Here is a 17,336-nt window from a genome sequence, read left to right on the forward strand (position 1 = left end):
TCATCTTATGCAAACAGTTCACGAACAGGTTGGCGCGGACCTCGTTCCCCGACGCGCCATGGGCGTAGCCCCGGCGATGGGCCTGGTTCATGGTCCAGAAAGTACCTTGTCTCAAATCGATAAGATTCCACACGACTTTGGTTCATCGCGGTTAAACATGTTGCCTCAGTCACGTCAGTTCATCGACTGCTCTCAAAGGGGGCACTTGAGCGACTCGATGAGGGCCAATCAGAACTCTTTCCGCCGGGTGGGTGTCCAAGGTTGAGGCTATCTAATGCGGGCCAAGATAGCAACACTTCCATCATCCCACTATCACTCGAGCCCTTTGTATACGATACTAAAGATGTGACTCGGGCCGTTCTATTTTCTCCGCGGTTGGACTATCGGGAGCTTTTGTACGACCGCGCATCGCGTGTCGCCGAGGCCGACAGCTCGAGCCGCCATTCACGGGCATCCACCACTCGACATTGCCGCGATCCGCACCCGCTGCGTTTCTTGCTCCAAGCAATCCATGGCCTTGGAACTCTGCATAGCCTCGGCCTTGGAATGCAATGTTCCGATCGAATACTTGATCGAGAAATACAGCACGTATGATAACCTCTTTGAACGATTTCTGAAGAACGAAAGGCCTTGTCAAGTGTACGACGACCATCTTTAGATGATTCTATGGTGTAGATGCTGGTTATTCTTGGCCTTTTTTACTGAACCATTCTAAACGGACTGCTGTTAAATCTAGTGATGAGCACTTCAAAACTCTATATCAGCTGCATCGTGATGCCGTGCTCCTGGTCTCGCAGCCGTCAATCTCGGCACAACTCCAGCCTGTGAGATACAGAACCTATATATTTCAAGTCAAATGCTCTTCGTCTAAGCCCGCACAGAGTTTTATGGTGTGATAGTGGCACGAGTATTCCCTGTTCGGCATCGTTAGGGCGACTTGATGCTCAGCAATGAGTGCTTAATCGAGCGTACGTGGCAACGACCCTCAACTTAGGTGCAATAGCAATATGTACTCTCACATCCTGTGTATAAAAACTACAATCTCAATAAACGACATGGTTCTTGTAAGTATATAGAGCCAGATCATCCATTTTAAAGCGGCTTTGCTATTCTACTTAGGCCTGGGCCTCCTTTACGTGGAAGCTCTTTAGCTTGACGAAAGCGTCAAAGCCACGAGGTCCCAAGGTGCAGCCCAATCCCGACTTCTTCCATCCTGTCCAAGCAAGATCCTATAGCACCTTTTGTCAGTGAAACGTTTTGCGTAGCTACTCTTGTCGAGCAAATGCGGCAAATACTCACAGGGTTTGGGTAATCGCATCGATTAACAAAGACGGTGCCAGCTTCGAGTTGCTCAATCAGCTCCTCCCCGCGGGCAATATCTTTGGTCCAGACACTAGCAGTCAAGCCGTAGTCGCTATCGTTCATTAGACGGACAGCTTCCTCGTCGTTCTTGACTTTGGCGACGGGGATGACTGGACCGAATGTCTCCTCACGCATCACCTCCATATCATGTGAGACGTTGGTCAAGAGTATGGGAGCGACGTAGTTGCCCGAGGAGGGTGCACTGGTGAAACTGTCGTTCTTTGGAGTCACGTCTACAGCGCCCTTGTCCAGGGCGTCTTGGATTTGCGCCTTGATGGTCTTCTCGGCAGCGCGAGAAATGACGGGACCGACCATGGTGTCCTTCTCGAGGGGATCGCCGAGCTTGTATCTGCATAAAAGAGGTTGGTTAACCGGACTCATCATATATCGCGGTGGAAACATCAATATTGCTAATGTATACGTACGTCTTCAGCTCTTCCTGAAGCTCATGAACAAAGGCATCGTGCACATCTTGGTGCACATAGATCCGCTCAACAGCGCAGCAGCTCTGACCAGAATTGAAGACAGCACCATCGACCAATTGAGCCGCAACGTATTTCAGATCGGCATCCGGTCGGACATAGGCCGGATCATTGCCACCTAGCTCTAGATTGACGGGGATGGTGCGTCCGCTCACAGCTTCACGGATGGCCAGGCCACCAACCGTAGAGCCGGTGAAGCTGATGAGGCCGAGCTCGGGAAGCTTCACTAGCTCCTTGAGGGCTTGTGGATCGCCGGACTGTATGACCTGGAGAACATCCTTGGGCAGGCCGGCCTTGTTGAAGATTTCGACGAGGTGCTCGCCAATGAGCGGTGTCTGAGGCGAGGGCTTCAGGATGACTGAGTTACCGGCCAGTAGCGCTGGGATGAGGGCGTTGACAATGATGAGATAAGGGAACTATCATGGCCAAAATATTAGCACATATGGTAATTCCATTCAAAAGGACTGCTCACATTCCAGGCAAAGACAATGAGCGTGGGCCCGACAGGAATCTTCTTGGTCTCCCTCCGGAACCCATTCTCAGGTCGTCCCGGCAAGCTGGCCAACGCCTCCTCAGCCGTATCAAGAAGATAATCGGCGCGCTTTTGCATCGTCTCAATCTCCTTATGGCTCGCTGAAATCGGGCGTCCCATGTGCTCGGCGAGTTCACGACCGAGTTCGAACTTGCGCTCTTGGATGCCGGCGAGGCCCCTTTCGACGATGGCTCGACGCTGGGCAAATGGGAGCTGACGGAAGGCCTGGAAGGCTGCTTCGGATCGCCGGGAGATCTCGCGTGCTTCGTCAAGGGAGGTCTCTGGCCTTTCACAGACGACATTGTTCGTCGAGGGGGAGATGGTCTTGATGGTGGACGTCATTGTTGTTGATTGGCGTGTATCGATACGGTGTTGAAGACAGGGAGGTTGGATAATGTGGTGGATGCCGCAGCAGACGATCAAGTTATACCATTAAAAATGCCTTGAAGGCGTCCGCTTATCGACCAACTTACTACCATGCTTGAGCTATTGAAGGATGGCAGAAATGAATGAGCAGGCAGTTGCTTTCCACTCCTAATGGAGCATGCCGATAGAGCCAGCGGAATGGGACATGATTGGCCCGTGCCGTGATACCATCTTGTGGTCATTAGCAAACAATACGCGCCACTGCATTGCCGATTACTCGAGAGTATCTCAATACCCCGCACTCAGCTATTCTTCCCCTCCTCTCACGGACCCTTATTACGTCGGTGGGTGAGTGTTGAGATGCATCTTGTGCAGCCGACATGCTTCCTGTTGCTATTGTTCCCTCCTTTGCCCAATCACGATCAAGACCGCGCTCCCGATGGCGGGGTCAATAGCAAACTAAACCAGGTAAAGGTATCAATGGGCTTGAGACATGAGCCTGCGTCCGATACGATACCGGCGCGTCCAGTGTTCCCAAGGGTGCTGCTGTGAGTTCTGCATCTGCTTATTACAAGATGGCGGCTGAATGTATAAAGAACATCACGTTCATCCTCTACTACTTTCGTATCTCCAGCATTGTCTCTTCTCGCTAGCAATACACCATCGCCCTAAAACCCCCTCTATATATCACAATGGTCGGACGACTTGAAGGAAAGAACGCTATCATCACCGGCGCAGCTGGGTACGTTGATCGATTGAACTCTAGCCAAGCATCGACGTCAAATTGTGAACGGGGGATTAGAGTGCTAATTACATGTCATTAACAGCGGCGTCGGTCTCGAGTCCACAATCCTTTTCCTCCAGCAGGGCGCTTCTGTCCTCATGACAGACGTCAACGACGCCGCCCTCGATAAAGCTCTCTCCAAGGTCAAGAGCGTCGTCCCCAACCACACCGGCAAAGTCGAGACAAAGATCGTCGATGTATCCAAGGAAGACCAAGTGGAGGCAGCTGTGGCACATCTTGATTCCTGGGGCGGCGTTGATGTCATGTTCAATAACGCCGGCATCATGCACCCCAAGGATGGAGACTCGGAGGAGTGCCCCGATGCTATCTGGGACTTGACTTTTAATATCAATGTCAAGGGCGTTTGGTATGGCTCCAAGCACGCTGTCCGATCGCTGCGGAAGCATGGGAAGACCAAGGGCAGCATCATCAACACAGCTAGTATGGTCGCTATTGTTGGCGCTGCTACACCGCAGGTCGCATATACTGCTAGCAAGGGTGCCGTTCTTGCCTTTACCCGCGAGATGGCTATAGTCCATGCGCGCGAAGGTAGGTCACTCCTCATCCGCTTGCATCCAGAGCTGCAAGCAAAAGTCATTGACTAATCATCTTCCCTTGCAGGCTTCCGCTTCAACTCCCTCTGCCCCGCGCCTCTCAAGTAAGCTGCCCTGCCATCCGAGAGTCACGCGGCGCTCTGCTTACTGACATTTCACAGCACCCCCATGCTCCAAGACTTCCTCGGTGACGACAAGGCAAAGCGATTCCGCCGTGAAGTCCACTTCCCCACCGGCCGGTTTGGTGAGGCCATTGAGCAGGCCCAAGCAGCACTTTTCCTTGCTAGCGATGAGAGTAGCTTCGTCAACGCGCATGACTTTGTAGTGGATGGTGGATTGACCAAGGCATACGTGACAGCCGAGGGTCCTGCTACTCAGCCACCAAAGAACCAAGGACACTAGAACTTGATAGACACACCAGTTGTAATATGAGAAGAAAGGCTAAACAAGGATGAAAGTCCCAATCTGGCATCATTCAGGCAAATGAGATCCACATGTCGTGCTCGTACATAATCCTGCAGATAATCCATGGACTCTGTTCCTCTCGTGGTCGTGCCCAGATGTGTTCCAGCAGTGACAGTGTTGAGGAGATGTTTCCCAGACCGATAGTGACAAACATCGTATTTAGACGCTGTCGAAGTACATCTCGTCGCTCATCATCGGCTGTGCAAGACCCAATGACGGCCAAGGCCCAGCACATGCTGGTATTGATGCGCGCTGATGCTGGAAGCTGCTCCAGGTAAAGAAACGCGGCCACTAACGCGTTTTCTAGGCTCAGCTGTTGAGTGACCTGCCCTGAATCGCCAACCCCAAAGGCTGTGAGAAGGTATAAATGTACTGCCTGTTGGAAGATGTAGCTGCAAGTGGCGACTTCAGAATCTACCAGTGGTGATGGTGTAAAAGAAGTGATCTCTGCGTGTAGGCTGGAAAAATTGAGAAAGTCGTCTGCTGTCGGGAACGATGGTTGAACATCCGCTGCAACCCTCCGACGACCAAAGTCAAAGATGCGAGGGATAAGGAGGAGTAACGATAGCCAAGAGCCGCAGAGCTGTCCAACGTAGCCACTCTCGACTAGAAAGTGTGCTTCATACTCCAGCTCGGGGGCGAGGAGATGTCCCGTGCTCGCTGACGGATCCATGGATATCATGCTGATGATTGCTGTATAGACATAGTACTCTATGACAAAGGCATGTAACCCTTCTGGAAGCAGATGCCGATGTCTCAAGACCAAGTCCTTGACGAGAGGACCGACTGCTTGAAGGTGGTCAAAGATGACGCCATTGGTGTCTCCTTTCGCTGTCTATGTCCAAGATTAGTCAACTGAAATTTGATATGGGATTGTTGCTTTCTGAGCATGAGATGAGTATACCTCAGTGAAGCACATAATGAGTGCACCAATTGTTACCCATAGTGGACTCGCCTCGGTGCCAGCCAGGTAATCCGTGACTGCGCTGCGAAAGCGACGAATAGATTTGGTGTAGTATGTCTGGGCTACTGTCTCTGCCCAGTCCTCTCCGCCTAGGACAGCGCGATGAGACGCGCTCTGGGATAGCATAAGCTCGAGGACGACGGGGTTGGCAAAGGAGAGTGGTATGAGCTGCACGATGAATGGGTTTGCTGTCGTCGAACCATTTCCCATGCTTATGGCTGTGCGAGCTAGGTAATGGCTCATGAGCTCGAATGACTGCGCGTCTAATCCTGGCATGATGGATGGAGCCAAAGGTAGCGAGGCCTGGTCGAGGTTTAAGGCCTGTTCAGAGTGGCCCCAGGATAGCCTTATTAGTGCGTTGCTGATGGCATCTCCAACATCCTTGGCTGCTTCATCGGTGTCAATTGACACTGCTTCTTGCGTTGCATCCGGAAGGCAATTGACCACTTGGTCGAGTTGATCCGATACGGTGGGTGCCTCTATGGTGGTGACAGGAGAAGACCCCGTCGGCGAAGTTTCCGAGCTGCTTCTTGATTGATCGATGGCAACCGTGATAGACTCCTCTAACTGCTCTCCAATTCCCATGTCAAGATCCAAGTCTGCCGAGTTGGGCAAAATGTCGAGCTGTCGCCGGCTATCTCTCTCTGGGCTCGGAGCCGAGGGTCTCAAGTCAAGTGCCTTCCTCCCATTGCCGTGATCTGCACTTGGCGGAGAATGATAGGAAGAATCTGGCCATCGACAGTCTATCTTATTGCGAAGACATCCCGCACAGACTGGCCGTGCTTCGTCGCACTTTTTCTTGCGGTTTCGACAAGTTAAACAGCCCGTCTTGACCCTGAGGACTGGCTTTGGCCGACGAGGACGAGGTCGCGTGGGGGGCGCCTGTTCGGGCATTGGATGGTTTGATGCAGCTGTAGAAGCTGGGGCCAGGTGAACGAGCAAATGATAAGAAGTTTGATCTTGGAGAGTGGACAAGGCGGGGAATGACCTAGCGGATGGGTATCACGTGAGACGCCAGCAAGTTGGTAGAAACCCAAAAGACGAGGAGGCTTCCTTTGCTCTGCTTTGTTGAACTCCAGAGTCACATCATCCTACCTATCTCATAACCTATTTTAAAAATAACTTGTAACCGATCTTAAATGTCGGGTATTCAGCGCGTTTTGAATCTCTCCGGCAATGCCGAGGCGCAGGCCGCATATGATGACTGGGCCGAGAATTACGACAATGACATGCTGGGAGAATCGGAGGACTACGTTGCGCCCGAAATTGCTAGCGACTACGTCAAGCGATATCTTGGTTCTCGCCCTATCGAACACGTCAAGATTCTCGACGCCGGATGTGGAACAGGTCTTGTTGGGGCGAGTCTTGCAAAGAAGGGCGCGAAACACATTGATGGCATCGATCTTAGCCCCGGGATGCTGCAAGTTGCTGAGAGATCCGGTGCCTACGAAACTCTATCTGTGGCAAACCTATCCCAGCGCCTTGATATCCCCGATCAAACCTACGACGTGGTTGTCTGTGTCGGCACAATGACCCAAGGCCATGTCGGACCCGAAGCTTTTGATGAATTCGCCAGAATCATCAAACCTGGTGGATTCATCATCTCGACTGTTCGGGACACCTTTTGGAAAATGAATGGATATGAAGATAAAGTCAAATCCCTCGACAAGGCAGGGAAGTTGAAGCTTTTGAGCGTAGAATTGGAGGACTATCGGCGTGGTGCTGGGGTCCAGGCGGTCATGGTGGTTCTTCAAGCGCAGTAGCAAATCCTCTCAAAAATGGCAATCATGAATTGCGACGATTATGAATGCATATAAGCGAGATCCATGTTGTCTCCATGCCGATCGTCTCATACGGCTAACGACCTTCCTATTGCAACCAGATGTGGAGATGGTCAGATTATCCGATGTCAGCAATCGTCTCCAAGCAATCCGTTTCTTGTCATCCTCAACAACACAACTTCAGGGCAAGATGATCACAGACAACCTCAGAAACGCCTTCCAATCTGAGCGGCTGGTCTACCGCGCGGCAGAGAACAACAAAGATGACAAGGACTTTCTCCTCACCGAGATCGTAAACGACGCAATCAACACGGCTCTCTCCGACATAACTTTGATCCGACCTAGGGGCGAGAAACGAGCCGAGGATCTGATTGAGGGGCTCAGCAAGGCCACCCTAGGCGTCATGATCTGCTTGCTCAACAAGGACGAAGCGCCAACTCCCATCGGCTTCATTGTTATCGGCTGGGGCGGAGTCAATCCCGACCACGCACGCCACAGCTCTACCAGCATTGGAATTGCGCTTGCGACATCACATCAAGGCCATGGCTACGGTTCAGAAGCCATAAACTGGGCTCTCGACTGGGCGTTTCGTCATGGAGGTTATCATCGTGTCAACATACGCACTGTGAGCTATAACGAGAGAGGCCTGCATCTCTACAAGAAACTGGGGTTTGTGGAGGAGGGCCGAAGCCGCGAGTCGCATTGGTATGATCGGAAGTGGTATGATACTATTAGCTTTGGTATGTTGGAGAAGGAATGGGCGGAACTCAGAGGTCTTGACCAATAGCTATATCAGTTTCGGGTTAATGCACCCGCTATATATGTGAACAACTGTCATCCACATCACGAGGAAGCCTTGGCGTATTCCTCGGCAGCAACCCTACAATCCTCCGCAAGACAGTCCCAGAAACTGGGTCCCTTTGGTTCCCAACCCAACCTCTTTGCCCGAGCAGATTCCGCTCTGCTGTTGGAACCCCACATGTACAAGATGAGAAAGTCCTGAAAGATGGGGTTTTTCAATCTCAAGCTCACAAACTCTTCCAGACTGAGCGAAACGGGTTGCGTCTCTTTGGGGAGCCAACCTTGCTCGTGACCAATCTTGGCGATGGCCTCGGCCGCGTCTTTCCACTTTACTCCGTCTGATGACGCAAAGTAGAATCCCTGTCGAATGTCAGCGAGTGCTTATTGACCGTTGAAATCGTATTACCTCTTTGCCGTAGTCTAGACCCTCACCGCCTTGGAGATATTTGCCAAGGATGAGCACGAATAGGCTCACAACGTCGCTAATATGCACAACACCTCGGATGTTCTGGCCTTCTCCGAGATAAAAGGCCTTCTTCACCTGGATGATGGCCTTGACATACTCGGGAACCAGGAAGCTTGACGTAGTACCAGAACCAGTCTTTTGGCCATAGATATCAGGTGGGCTGATTGTGATGGTCTTGACCAAGTCACTGTTCGCATCCGCAATAAGCCTGTCGACATCGCGGTGGATAATGTCAATTGACAGGTTATAAATTTCGTCAACGTCATCGATGTCATTCCAGACGCGTGGGTTCAGCTTTCCTGCGAACGACTTGTTACCCTGAATGGTATCAGAGATGGAAGATGTTCCCGTGAGATGAAGCAAGAGACTCTGGGTTGTCTTCTTGGCTAGGCCAGCGAGAATGGCCTTGACGCTCGCCATGTGGTCGGTGTTGCCGGCATGAAGGACAACATCGGCTTGCTCGGATGCATCCTGGATGATGTCAAAGTCTTCAAAAGTTCCCTTGATAATCTTGATGTTGGGGTATCTTGACGTGAAGGACTCATTTGGTTTGCGGAGTAGAGCTGTGATTTCCAGCTCTGGGTAAGTTGATTGGATGGCGTCGAGGACGCTTCCCCCGATGAAGCCAGTGCCTCCGGTGCTACCATGGTATTAGTGCGACGTTGTCATCGTTGATGAAGGCAGACATACATAAACAGTTTCGTCGGAGCCATAATCGAATATGTTTGTCTTTGAATAGTTGTCAGAAATCATGAACTCTTCCCCTCCTTATATCTACACCTTGTCGATCATGCATCGTATGATGGCTTGCAAGCGAGTCCCCACCAACCGATCCTGCTTTGTAATATGTTTCCGGCGCCCAGCAAAGAGCATATGCAGTCGGCTCATTATTTGGCCGCCAGGGATGACAAACACCAACGTCAGATCACATTCGGCCGAATCTTCGGAGGAATGCAATTGGCTTGGCAGCAAGGTTGAAGGATCTTGATACAAAGATAGGCACAGTGATGGTTATCGGAGCTTATTGGAATAAGTTTATCATCGTGCTGTAACTATTTTCTATCATTTGGAGCTGCCCAATTGTGCCTGATTGTGGATCTGTCGTTTATCTCCTCGTAAACAATTGGGTTTTCGCCAAGAGTTACAGTTGCGTGAGCACGAGAACGGCCTAAATACCCAATCCTCCAGCCTCTAACGCATGATAGTTTTCGATAAGCCTCTATTGGACCAAGTATCAATGGGCTCTAATTGTGGCTATTAAGAACTTGTGGCTTGCAACAGAGCAATGGGCTAAGCGCAGCAGTGCTTGAAACCAACTATACGACTACAATCTGTCGAGCTTTCCTCATTTCGTCTCGCGTCAGTACCCAGTCAATATCACAGGCTTCCTCGTCCATGACTTCGGCCCACTCATCGTCATCCATATTCGCAGCCATGCATATCTGCTGCACTCTGGTAAACACCTCTCGAGCGCTGTAATTGCCTTTGGAGACAACATCCATCATGCCAGTAAAGTCTCTCTCCATCTTGACGGCGCCGAATGCGCTTACGCGGCCTGAGAGGCTCCACAGCCGTTTCTCTAGAATTCGAGCGACAAGCTTTGCCGTTAACGCTAGTAGAGCTTGGTATGTTCTCGGGGTCATGATTCTTGATAATGGTTTCATCAAGCGATTCCAACCCTCCTCAAAACGCTCGAGAGCCCGGGGCAGTGGTCCGTTGGTCCCATCGTCTTCAAACTGGTCGATCCCTTCGTCACCGGAAAGTTCATCGTAGTGAATATCCCGAAATGTGGTGGCCAGTACCGGTCGCAGACCCAGCCTAACCACCTCATCCAAGAGTACCTGAATTCCTTCATCAAGGAGTGGGATTACCTTGGAAGAAAAGGCCTTGTTCATACGGTCCAGGGCAAGCGCGACATTCTCAGCCTCTCGGTTGAACGGAAAACTGTCCTTGAGCGATGGGGATTCGCGCCCACGATCTTGCTCCACGCTTTCTAAGCCGGCTCGGGCTCGCAGAAGTCTGCCCAGGTACTCGACTGAGATGTCTAGGCTGTTGATCATCACGATGAACTTGACGACCTTGTCTTCCAGTGTCAAATTTCCCTGAGAATTCGAGCCGGGATGATATTCATCCCGCATACGTCTGTGTATGATGCCGATGAGGTCGGACTCGAGAACACGTCCTATATCCGGTATGGCCGAGGCCGCCACCGCGTGGTTCGATGCAGTTATGACTTTCTGCAAGACGAGATCTACCACATACATAACATCGTCAATTGCTTGGATGATGAATGGTGGTTGGCCGCTGATTGGTTTGGTCAATGACAGTCCAGTCGGAGCAAGATCTGTCTGGAATGCCTGTTCGACCGATCGACGAACAAAGAAGGTCGCCATGATACCGTAAGGCGCGTTCAGCTTCTCAGAGACCTTGCGGGATAAATTACAAGATGCCAAAAACTCAGGGATGGCTAAGGAACCATCGTCTGGCAAATCAGCGTCCTACAATGGTCAGGAATAGTGCAGCAATAGTAAAAGCAGCCCTTTCGGTAACGTACTTGGCTCTGGCGTGCGATAAACCGAGAGTATAGCGACCACTGCTGCAGCATAGCCGTCATTTCACTCACAAGTTCGTCCATCATCCTCATGTCAATACTTGTTTGGTCGGCTTCAGTTTCGACCTTCACTCCTTGACCTTGTCGCCAGGCGAGAATACTTTGGACCAGAAATACGAACGGGTAGCTTCTGATGTCGGATATCATCCTGTCCACAGACCTGTCATCGGCCCATGCGTCGAGAATAATACCTCCCTGGATATCAGCCTCAGCTTGTAGTTTCTCAATCACTTTGACCACTTGGCTCGCTCCATAATGTTGTCTCACGAGACCACTATGGCTATTCACGATCTGTGCAATATGTTCGAAAAGCTTGGTGAGGCAGTTGGCGTAGAAAAAGACGTCCCTGGAACTCGTGCCCGCCTGTTTCAGCGTTTCCCTTGCTGCGTTCGCCACACCTCGACATATGTATCGTGCATACACGTCAAGGCCGACCTCGGCTCTACCAATGAGCGGGAACAATTTGAAAAAGCGAGTCAACTGATCGACGTTCTCATCCTCTGCGGCGGACACAAACTGCCTCAAGAATAGCGCACAGAGGCTCTCTCTTGCAATCTCAAGGGTGTTCCAAGGTGGGTCAGGGGCTTCGATGGTCGGTACTACCGCGGCGGCAAAGTCTCCAAGGACAACATCCTCGGGGATTTTCGAGGCCCGAACAAGATATTGAGCGGCAGCTTCCCAGTCTTGCGGGGCTCCCATGCTGCCGATAACACCGGCGACACATGCCTTGAGCTCCATGACCTGCTCCACCATCCGGAGTGTGTCCTCGACCTTTTCTCTCTCGGTCTCAAGCTCTTGAACACGTTTCGACACGCGATCGGCTTTGTGTGCCGTACCAGCCAGCATAGCGTGCTGTAACTTGTGAGAGTCGATCAGTTGGGCGTTGAGGGTGGTGCGCAGAGCATCGAGAACATTGAGTTCGCGATCCACATCTTTGTGGCAATCCGAGATCGCGTTCAATTTGAAGAGGATCTCGTCTTCTTGAGCATGCAGGGCAAAGAGGCCTTCTTGGACATGGCTGATCGTGGTGGCTGATTGGATGCCGCTGAGGGTTTGGCCTCGAGGCATATTCGTTTGACCGGAGACGAAGAGCCAGCCCTAGCAAAGAAGACACGGACAAGAGTGGTGTAGTTGGGTTTCAAATGGGAATCAAGAGGTTGGTTTTTGTTGCTGACGCGAAGTTTGATCTCGAAAGACAAGGGGAGAGAGGAACGAGGTTGGTCGGCCTTTACTTCTTCCGAATCCCAGCGGTAACCCCTTGTCAAAGCCACATATTGCCAGCCACATATTGCCAGCCACACATCGGCTACCTACTCATCACAGGTCCGCATAACCAAACTCCTAGGAAATCAAGCAACTAACGACGAAGTGGAATTCATTTCATCCCATAATGGATGGGATGCTCTTAATACGGGAATTATCAAGATGTTTTAATATTTCTTCCGCTAGGCGGCAAATCCTAGCGAGTCTCACCGAAATGCAAGTCCTGGCAACCCAATCTATTCCCATATCTAAATCGAGTGAAAAAGCAAAGTTCCTATGCCCTAATCAATAATGGGAAACAATCTTGTCTCACCACCCATGAGCGAAACCTCGCGGTGATGGCAAGGCCACCTAAACCACCATTGCGGCTCCCGAAAACCATTTTCACCATCAGTTCTGATACTCAAATACCCATTCCCACTGAATTTCGTTCTCCTCATCATCTTCAGGATCCTCAGGGTAATTGATCTTTTGCTAGGTGTCGTCATCGTCGTAGACATGGTAGTCGTCCTTCTCGTAATGGTAGGATCCATTATATGTCTCCTCCGTGCAATGCACGATAAAGAGATTCATCATCTTCTTTGCCCTCAGGTACTACACGGTGAAGATCTTCATAATAAGCGTCGTAGTCGGTTAATGTGTCGTGTGAGTAGGTCCTGAAACTTCTTGCCGTTGATCGTTCTTGTTCATCTTGGTTCCCCGGCTTCTTGGACTTGGTCTCACTAGCCCGTCTTTCAGAAGCGACAGGTTCAGTGTTAGCGCTAGAGAAAGGTTGATGGCGCCTGTGTCTATTCCCCCTCTTCCGTTTCGTCCCTCGAGGTCGATTGCCAGACAGTGTCTTTTTGGTGGATTCCGCTCTCATCTCTCGATATAAGAGGAAATAGAGAAAGATCAGCAAAATGAATGCCAAGGTAATCATGGCGACGTAGTGGTCTGTTGAGATTCTTGATTTCTCCAGTTTGAGATAAATGTTGTTGATGTAGAAGATAGGCAGGTAGCTTTCGTGGTGCTGGTGTTGGTGGGATGTTGAGTCGGAACCCTGAAGCCAGGTCTGCCATAAATACTTATAGTTCAGAAGAATAAAGATGCAACACTTAAAAGTTCGTCACAAGCGAGACATAGAGTGACGTGTCAGTCACAGGTGGCTGTTTCTACGTATGGCCTCTTTGTCTGCGGTAGCTGGACTTCCCCTATCAAAGGATCATTCGGTAGGCACCTTGTAAAATTGGTAACAGAGCCTTGCTTTTCTTTGAGAAATATGCTTGTAGCCATAGAAGATAGGCGATAGGTTAGAGCAATGAATTGAGCCCCTGTGAATGATATAGGCCTTGACTTAATGAGAACTTTCAGCAATAGCGATTTAGGTACCAACTCTAAGGCTAAGTTACTACCTAGGTCAAGAAGGCTCTATGAGGCTAGAAAGGCTCAAGACAACCGTCACTGAAATCCAATCCTCAGCATGCCAATCTATTCCGTATCTAAATCAAGTAGAATAACAAAACTCCAGCGCGCCAACCAAAACAAGGAAATGATCCAATCTCAAATCTCATTCCTAACTCTCGCCTCCACCCAAATGGAAAATTGCAGTTCTCAAATAAACCCACTACTGTCCTCACCCGATTTATCGTCGTGGGCTCGTCAGAAAACCCCCCAACCGCCAGCCATCCTGGTCATACGCCGGCGTGTCACCCCGCGATCTCCGGCTACTCTGGCTACTGCAAACACTGCTGAAACCACTGCTACTCTCTGAGGGAGTTGTGGGGTAGTCGGCCGTTCTATCGGTGTCGGCATCGTCGTAGAAATTGTTCGCGTCCTTGCCGTAATGTTGCATTTCGCGAGTAAAAGCCGTCATGGCAGGTATCTCGGGGGTTGGCGGGATATCGTCGTCAGGCGAGGGAGTTGGGGAAACGCTCCCAGTTGCCCAGGGAGCCCTGGCCATGGTCAAGCGTCTCGTAAGATCATTACTGCTGATCGAGGGAGCTCGGGGGGCGCTGCTCCTTTTCGCGTCAGCTGGATGGGGCTTGGGAGGCGTCTGGGAAACACTGGTTCCCTTTCGGTCTTCTTGGTTATCCCTGCCTTGATCTCTCGGAGACCAGGGCGGAGTCAGATCCGTGGACCCTCCAAAGGTGGCTTGCCCGATGCCAGAGCTGGAGGGGGCCTGGCCGTGAAGTGATTTGTTCTGGCAGTCTTCCTTCGCCGACGATCGAGTAACTCGGTGAGACATGGCGAAGTAGTAGTGTAGTAGAGTGCTTGTTTGTCTGTGATGTCGATCGCTTGTGGTTGATGTAGGTCTTGATTGGTGTAGGTCTGTTGAAGGGATAGGCTTTTTAGTGTCGGTGATGGTGAGTGTGAGCCAAAAGTCTAAGACCACGTCCCGTATAAATACCCAGAGCTGAGGCGTTGCAGCATACACAAGTGATTCACCCAGAATCCCACATGACGTGTTGCTTATGAGGATCCTTCTGCATGCTAAGCACTTCATTCATTCTGTAGATTTTGTTTTGCTTTTGTCCTTTGAGGTAGTCCTTCCGTCTACTTCCAAGCAGCTGCATGCAGTTGAAGTTGTCTTCAAAGATTTGGATCTCACCTGACTCATGTCATTTGAGTCATGTGCCAGCAATATTGAATGGAAGAAGCTAACAAGAGCGGTGAGCGGCGAGAGCTCAAAGAACTAGCTCAAAGGGACGATGCAAATATGCATATAGTGCAAGCAATACTACCCACAATATACTGACGTGGCATTCATCTTAGGCTGCAATTACGCAGCAAAACGGGAACAAAGAAGACGTGGCAATGAATCTCACAAAGTGCATTGGCTTTATGATCTTGATTATACACATTCTACGTTCATACTCTTCCCAGACTCTCCTTCAACCCGTCCCCTTTTCATGGCCCAGTGTCTAATGGCTTCTCAAAGCCGCGTCACCTCCTATCCATTCTCCTCTCAAAGCGATTTGGCCAGCCAAATGCAAAGAGTACAGTTGCCGCATCCCACGCTCTTCTTACACATTCCCCGTTTCCAAGACCAGCTCGATGCTGTTCATGACACACAGTGCCATGCTCTCTTTGACTACATTTACTCAACCCTCAACACCCTCGCCGAAAACTTCCTCCAGCTTTTGTCGTGCCGAAGGACGATTGTTGGCGTCCCACTCTCCCATGCCTCTCAGCGCGAAGAACATATCAGACGCGAGACACACTGCGTTGGCAACAAGACCATCTAAAGGCTTGCTACTGACAAAGCCTCGGAAATCGGGATCGAGGAAATATGCCATAGTCGCGCATAGACCCCAAATATCCGTTCGGGGTGACTCTCGGGCGTCCGTCAAACCGCATGCCTCTGGTGCCCTAAAACAAGGGTCGTTGGCGTAGAGGCTTGTGCCTTTAAAGCCTCCGTATTCAAAGTTGGACAGCTGGAAGGTGGCGTTCTCGCCCCTGCCCAAGCCGATGTTGACGAGGATGTTTCCCGGGCAAACCTTGTGATGGATCACGCTCTTAGACTCCAGGTAATCAAGAGCCAGAAGCATTTGGCCAAGTAGGAGCTGACCCATCTCATCGGTATTGACGAGCGGGTGGAAGTTGTCGGTGGGGTTCTGGTAGTGTTCCATGAGCCAAAGAAGGTCTCCCTCTTGCACGGGCATGAGAATGTCGATGCTGGTAGGGGTTTCCTGGACCTGAAAGTAGGTAATGATGTGTGGCTGTCTGTGTTAGCGAGTTGTTCTTGACTGACGGTGCAGGAACTTCTCACATGTGATAGCCTGCTGTCACTGATGATTCTTTCCAACATAGATCGACGGGCTTCGATCTTGAACGGATATGAGACTTTCCTGACGGCTAGATACTGGCCGGTGCCAATATCAACAACCACCCGGGGAGCGCCGAACTTTGACGCAAAGGACCAGTCCCGGTCAGTATAGCGGATCAAGTCACCTCCAGAATTAGGGGTTGTCTTGTATTTCGTGTAGACTTCAGAGCCATCGTCATCAGCTAGGATAGTCGAGGCAGGCCGCTGGGGAGGGTGTGCGGGTGGGGTCTGGTGCCAGAAAACAGCCCACCTGCTCCAGCTACCAGGCTCTTCAAGGCATTCAAACTCAAGGTTGTGGTGACAATCCATTATGAGCCTGCGAGGATGCGGAGGGTTGGGAAAAGGAATAGCATTTGGACCCGTGAACCTGAAAGCCTGGCCATCGGAGAAGTCTTCAAGCAGAACCTCTCCAGTCCTCTTGTTTAGAATAAACCGGAATGTTCTATCAGGTTGATCAGGCCCGTTGCGGTGTCCGGGGAAGCTTGGTTCCAGGCCAGAAGCGCTTGAGGGGTTGGATCTGACGCAAACGACTCGGATACTGCCATTCTGTCCTCGGGGAATTGGTAATTCTGAGACAAACGGCTTGTTTCCCAAGTTTCCGATGGCGGTTTCTGCAGCGAGGTTCTGGGGAATGAGGGAGAACAGGAGGGAATGCTCAGGAAGTGCCATGACCGACTGTGAGGGCGTAACAATGTTCAAGGGCTCAAAAGGAGAGAAATAGGGTTTTTGAGATGGGAATGAATGTTGGGATGAGGATGATAACTTGATGCATGAATCAATAGTCTGATCTAAAGCGCAGGACAGGTCTTAAACAAGTGCGCAGCCCAGGAGCTCATACGAGTGACGCTAATCCAGGGGCTTTCCCCGAGCTCATGACATGGAAAATGTCGCAGGTCTCGCTGTAGGCCATGTCTCACTAATACTTCATTCTGTGATTTTTTCTTCGACAGTTTTGTCTGTCATATTTCATTGTCGTCACATGATCACATTTCTTTGAATCCCACGAGACATGCCCCTGCAACCAACAAAGACCCAGCCACGCGAGTTTGTACTCTTAGACCGGCCTTGTTTGGAACATTGTTTCAGCTGTCAAATAATTA

General features: G+C 50.8%; 9 protein-coding genes across 9 annotated transcripts; 3 read left to right on the forward strand and 6 right to left on the reverse strand.

Annotated features, from left to right (window-relative positions):
• Positions 1–1,115: 1,115 nt before the first annotated feature.
• Positions 1,116–2,718, reverse strand: NECHADRAFT_78348 (uncharacterized protein; the record flags this gene model as incomplete). The annotated part of the gene is made up of 4 exons (XM_003042921.1): positions 1,116–1,229; positions 1,300–1,711; positions 1,788–2,260; positions 2,317–2,718. 4 exons carry the CDS (start codon positions 2,716–2,718, stop codon positions 1,116–1,118), a joined length of 1,401 nt encoding a protein of 466 aa, XP_003042967.1.
• A 716-nt stretch (positions 2,719–3,434) lies between these two features.
• NECHADRAFT_78349 (uncharacterized protein) lies at positions 3,435–4,482 on the forward strand (the record flags this gene model as incomplete). Its single annotated transcript, XM_003042832.1, has 4 exons — positions 3,435–3,484; positions 3,570–4,075; positions 4,148–4,184; positions 4,242–4,482. 4 exons carry the CDS (start codon positions 3,435–3,437, stop codon positions 4,480–4,482), a joined length of 834 nt encoding a protein of 277 aa, XP_003042878.1.
• A 73-nt stretch (positions 4,483–4,555) lies between these two features.
• NECHADRAFT_37042 (uncharacterized protein) lies at positions 4,556–6,403 on the reverse strand (the record flags this gene model as incomplete). The annotated part of the gene is made up of 3 exons (XM_003042922.1): positions 4,556–5,380; positions 5,450–5,812; positions 5,954–6,403. The coding sequence occupies 3 exons, from the start codon at positions 6,401–6,403 to the stop codon at positions 4,556–4,558; spliced, it is 1,638 nt and encodes a 545-aa protein (XP_003042968.1).
• A 245-nt stretch (positions 6,404–6,648) lies between these two features.
• On the forward strand, positions 6,649–7,272 carry NECHADRAFT_37208 (uncharacterized protein; the record flags this gene model as incomplete). The annotated part of the gene is made up of 1 exon (XM_003042833.1): positions 6,649–7,272. The coding sequence occupies one exon, from the start codon at positions 6,649–6,651 to the stop codon at positions 7,270–7,272; it is 624 nt and encodes a 207-aa protein (XP_003042879.1).
• A 208-nt stretch (positions 7,273–7,480) lies between these two features.
• Positions 7,481–8,077, forward strand: NECHADRAFT_37130 (uncharacterized protein; the record flags this gene model as incomplete). Its single annotated transcript, XM_003042834.1, has 1 exon — positions 7,481–8,077. One exon carries the CDS (start codon positions 7,481–7,483, stop codon positions 8,075–8,077), a length of 597 nt encoding a protein of 198 aa, XP_003042880.1.
• NECHADRAFT_99823 (uncharacterized protein) lies at positions 8,059–9,278 on the reverse strand. The gene is made up of 4 exons (XM_003042923.1): positions 9,248–9,278; positions 8,498–9,197; positions 8,323–8,451; positions 8,059–8,254 (listed from the first exon to the last, which is right to left on the reverse strand). The coding sequence occupies exons 1-4, from the start codon at positions 9,268–9,270 to the stop codon at positions 8,171–8,173; spliced, it is 936 nt and encodes a 311-aa protein (XP_003042969.1). The 5' UTR covers positions 9,271–9,278; the 3' UTR covers positions 8,059–8,170.
• Positions 9,279–9,873: 595 nt separating this feature from the next.
• On the reverse strand, positions 9,874–12,236 carry NECHADRAFT_78353 (uncharacterized protein; the record flags this gene model as incomplete). Its single annotated transcript, XM_003042924.1, has 2 exons — positions 9,874–11,055; positions 11,112–12,236. The coding sequence occupies 2 exons, from the start codon at positions 12,234–12,236 to the stop codon at positions 9,874–9,876; spliced, it is 2,307 nt and encodes a 768-aa protein (XP_003042970.1).
• A 727-nt stretch (positions 12,237–12,963) lies between these two features.
• Positions 12,964–14,655, reverse strand: NECHADRAFT_78354 (uncharacterized protein; the record flags this gene model as incomplete). The annotated part of the gene is made up of 3 exons (XM_003042925.1): positions 12,964–13,482; positions 13,648–13,741; positions 14,108–14,655. 3 exons carry the CDS (start codon positions 14,653–14,655, stop codon positions 12,964–12,966), a joined length of 1,161 nt encoding a protein of 386 aa, XP_003042971.1.
• Positions 14,656–15,511: 856 nt separating this feature from the next.
• Positions 15,512–16,905, reverse strand: NECHADRAFT_78355 (uncharacterized protein; the record flags this gene model as incomplete). The annotated part of the gene is made up of 2 exons (XM_003042926.1): positions 15,512–16,099; positions 16,180–16,905. The coding sequence occupies 2 exons, from the start codon at positions 16,903–16,905 to the stop codon at positions 15,512–15,514; spliced, it is 1,314 nt and encodes a 437-aa protein (XP_003042972.1).
• Positions 16,906–17,336: the final 431 nt, after the last annotated feature.

This window comes from Fusarium vanettenii, assembly GCF_000151355.1.
Source record: "Fusarium vanettenii 77-13-4 chromosome 3 genomic scaffold NECHAsca_31_chr3_5_0, whole genome shotgun sequence".
In the NCBI taxonomy this organism is placed as follows: domain Eukaryota; kingdom Fungi; phylum Ascomycota; class Sordariomycetes; order Hypocreales; family Nectriaceae; genus Fusarium; species Fusarium vanettenii.

Coding starts and splice junctions, on each gene's coding strand:
- NECHADRAFT_99823 (XM_003042923.1), bottom strand. CDS start 9,270: ATGGCTCCGACGAAACTGTTTAT. Junction 8,452..8,497: donor GTCTAGACTACGGCAAAGAG/GTAATACGATTT, acceptor GACATTCGACAG/GGATTCTACTTTGCGTCATC. Junction 8,255..8,322: donor CGCTCAGTCTGGAAGAGTTT/GTGAGCTTGAGA, acceptor GGGTTCCAACAG/CAGAGCGGAATCTGCTCGGG.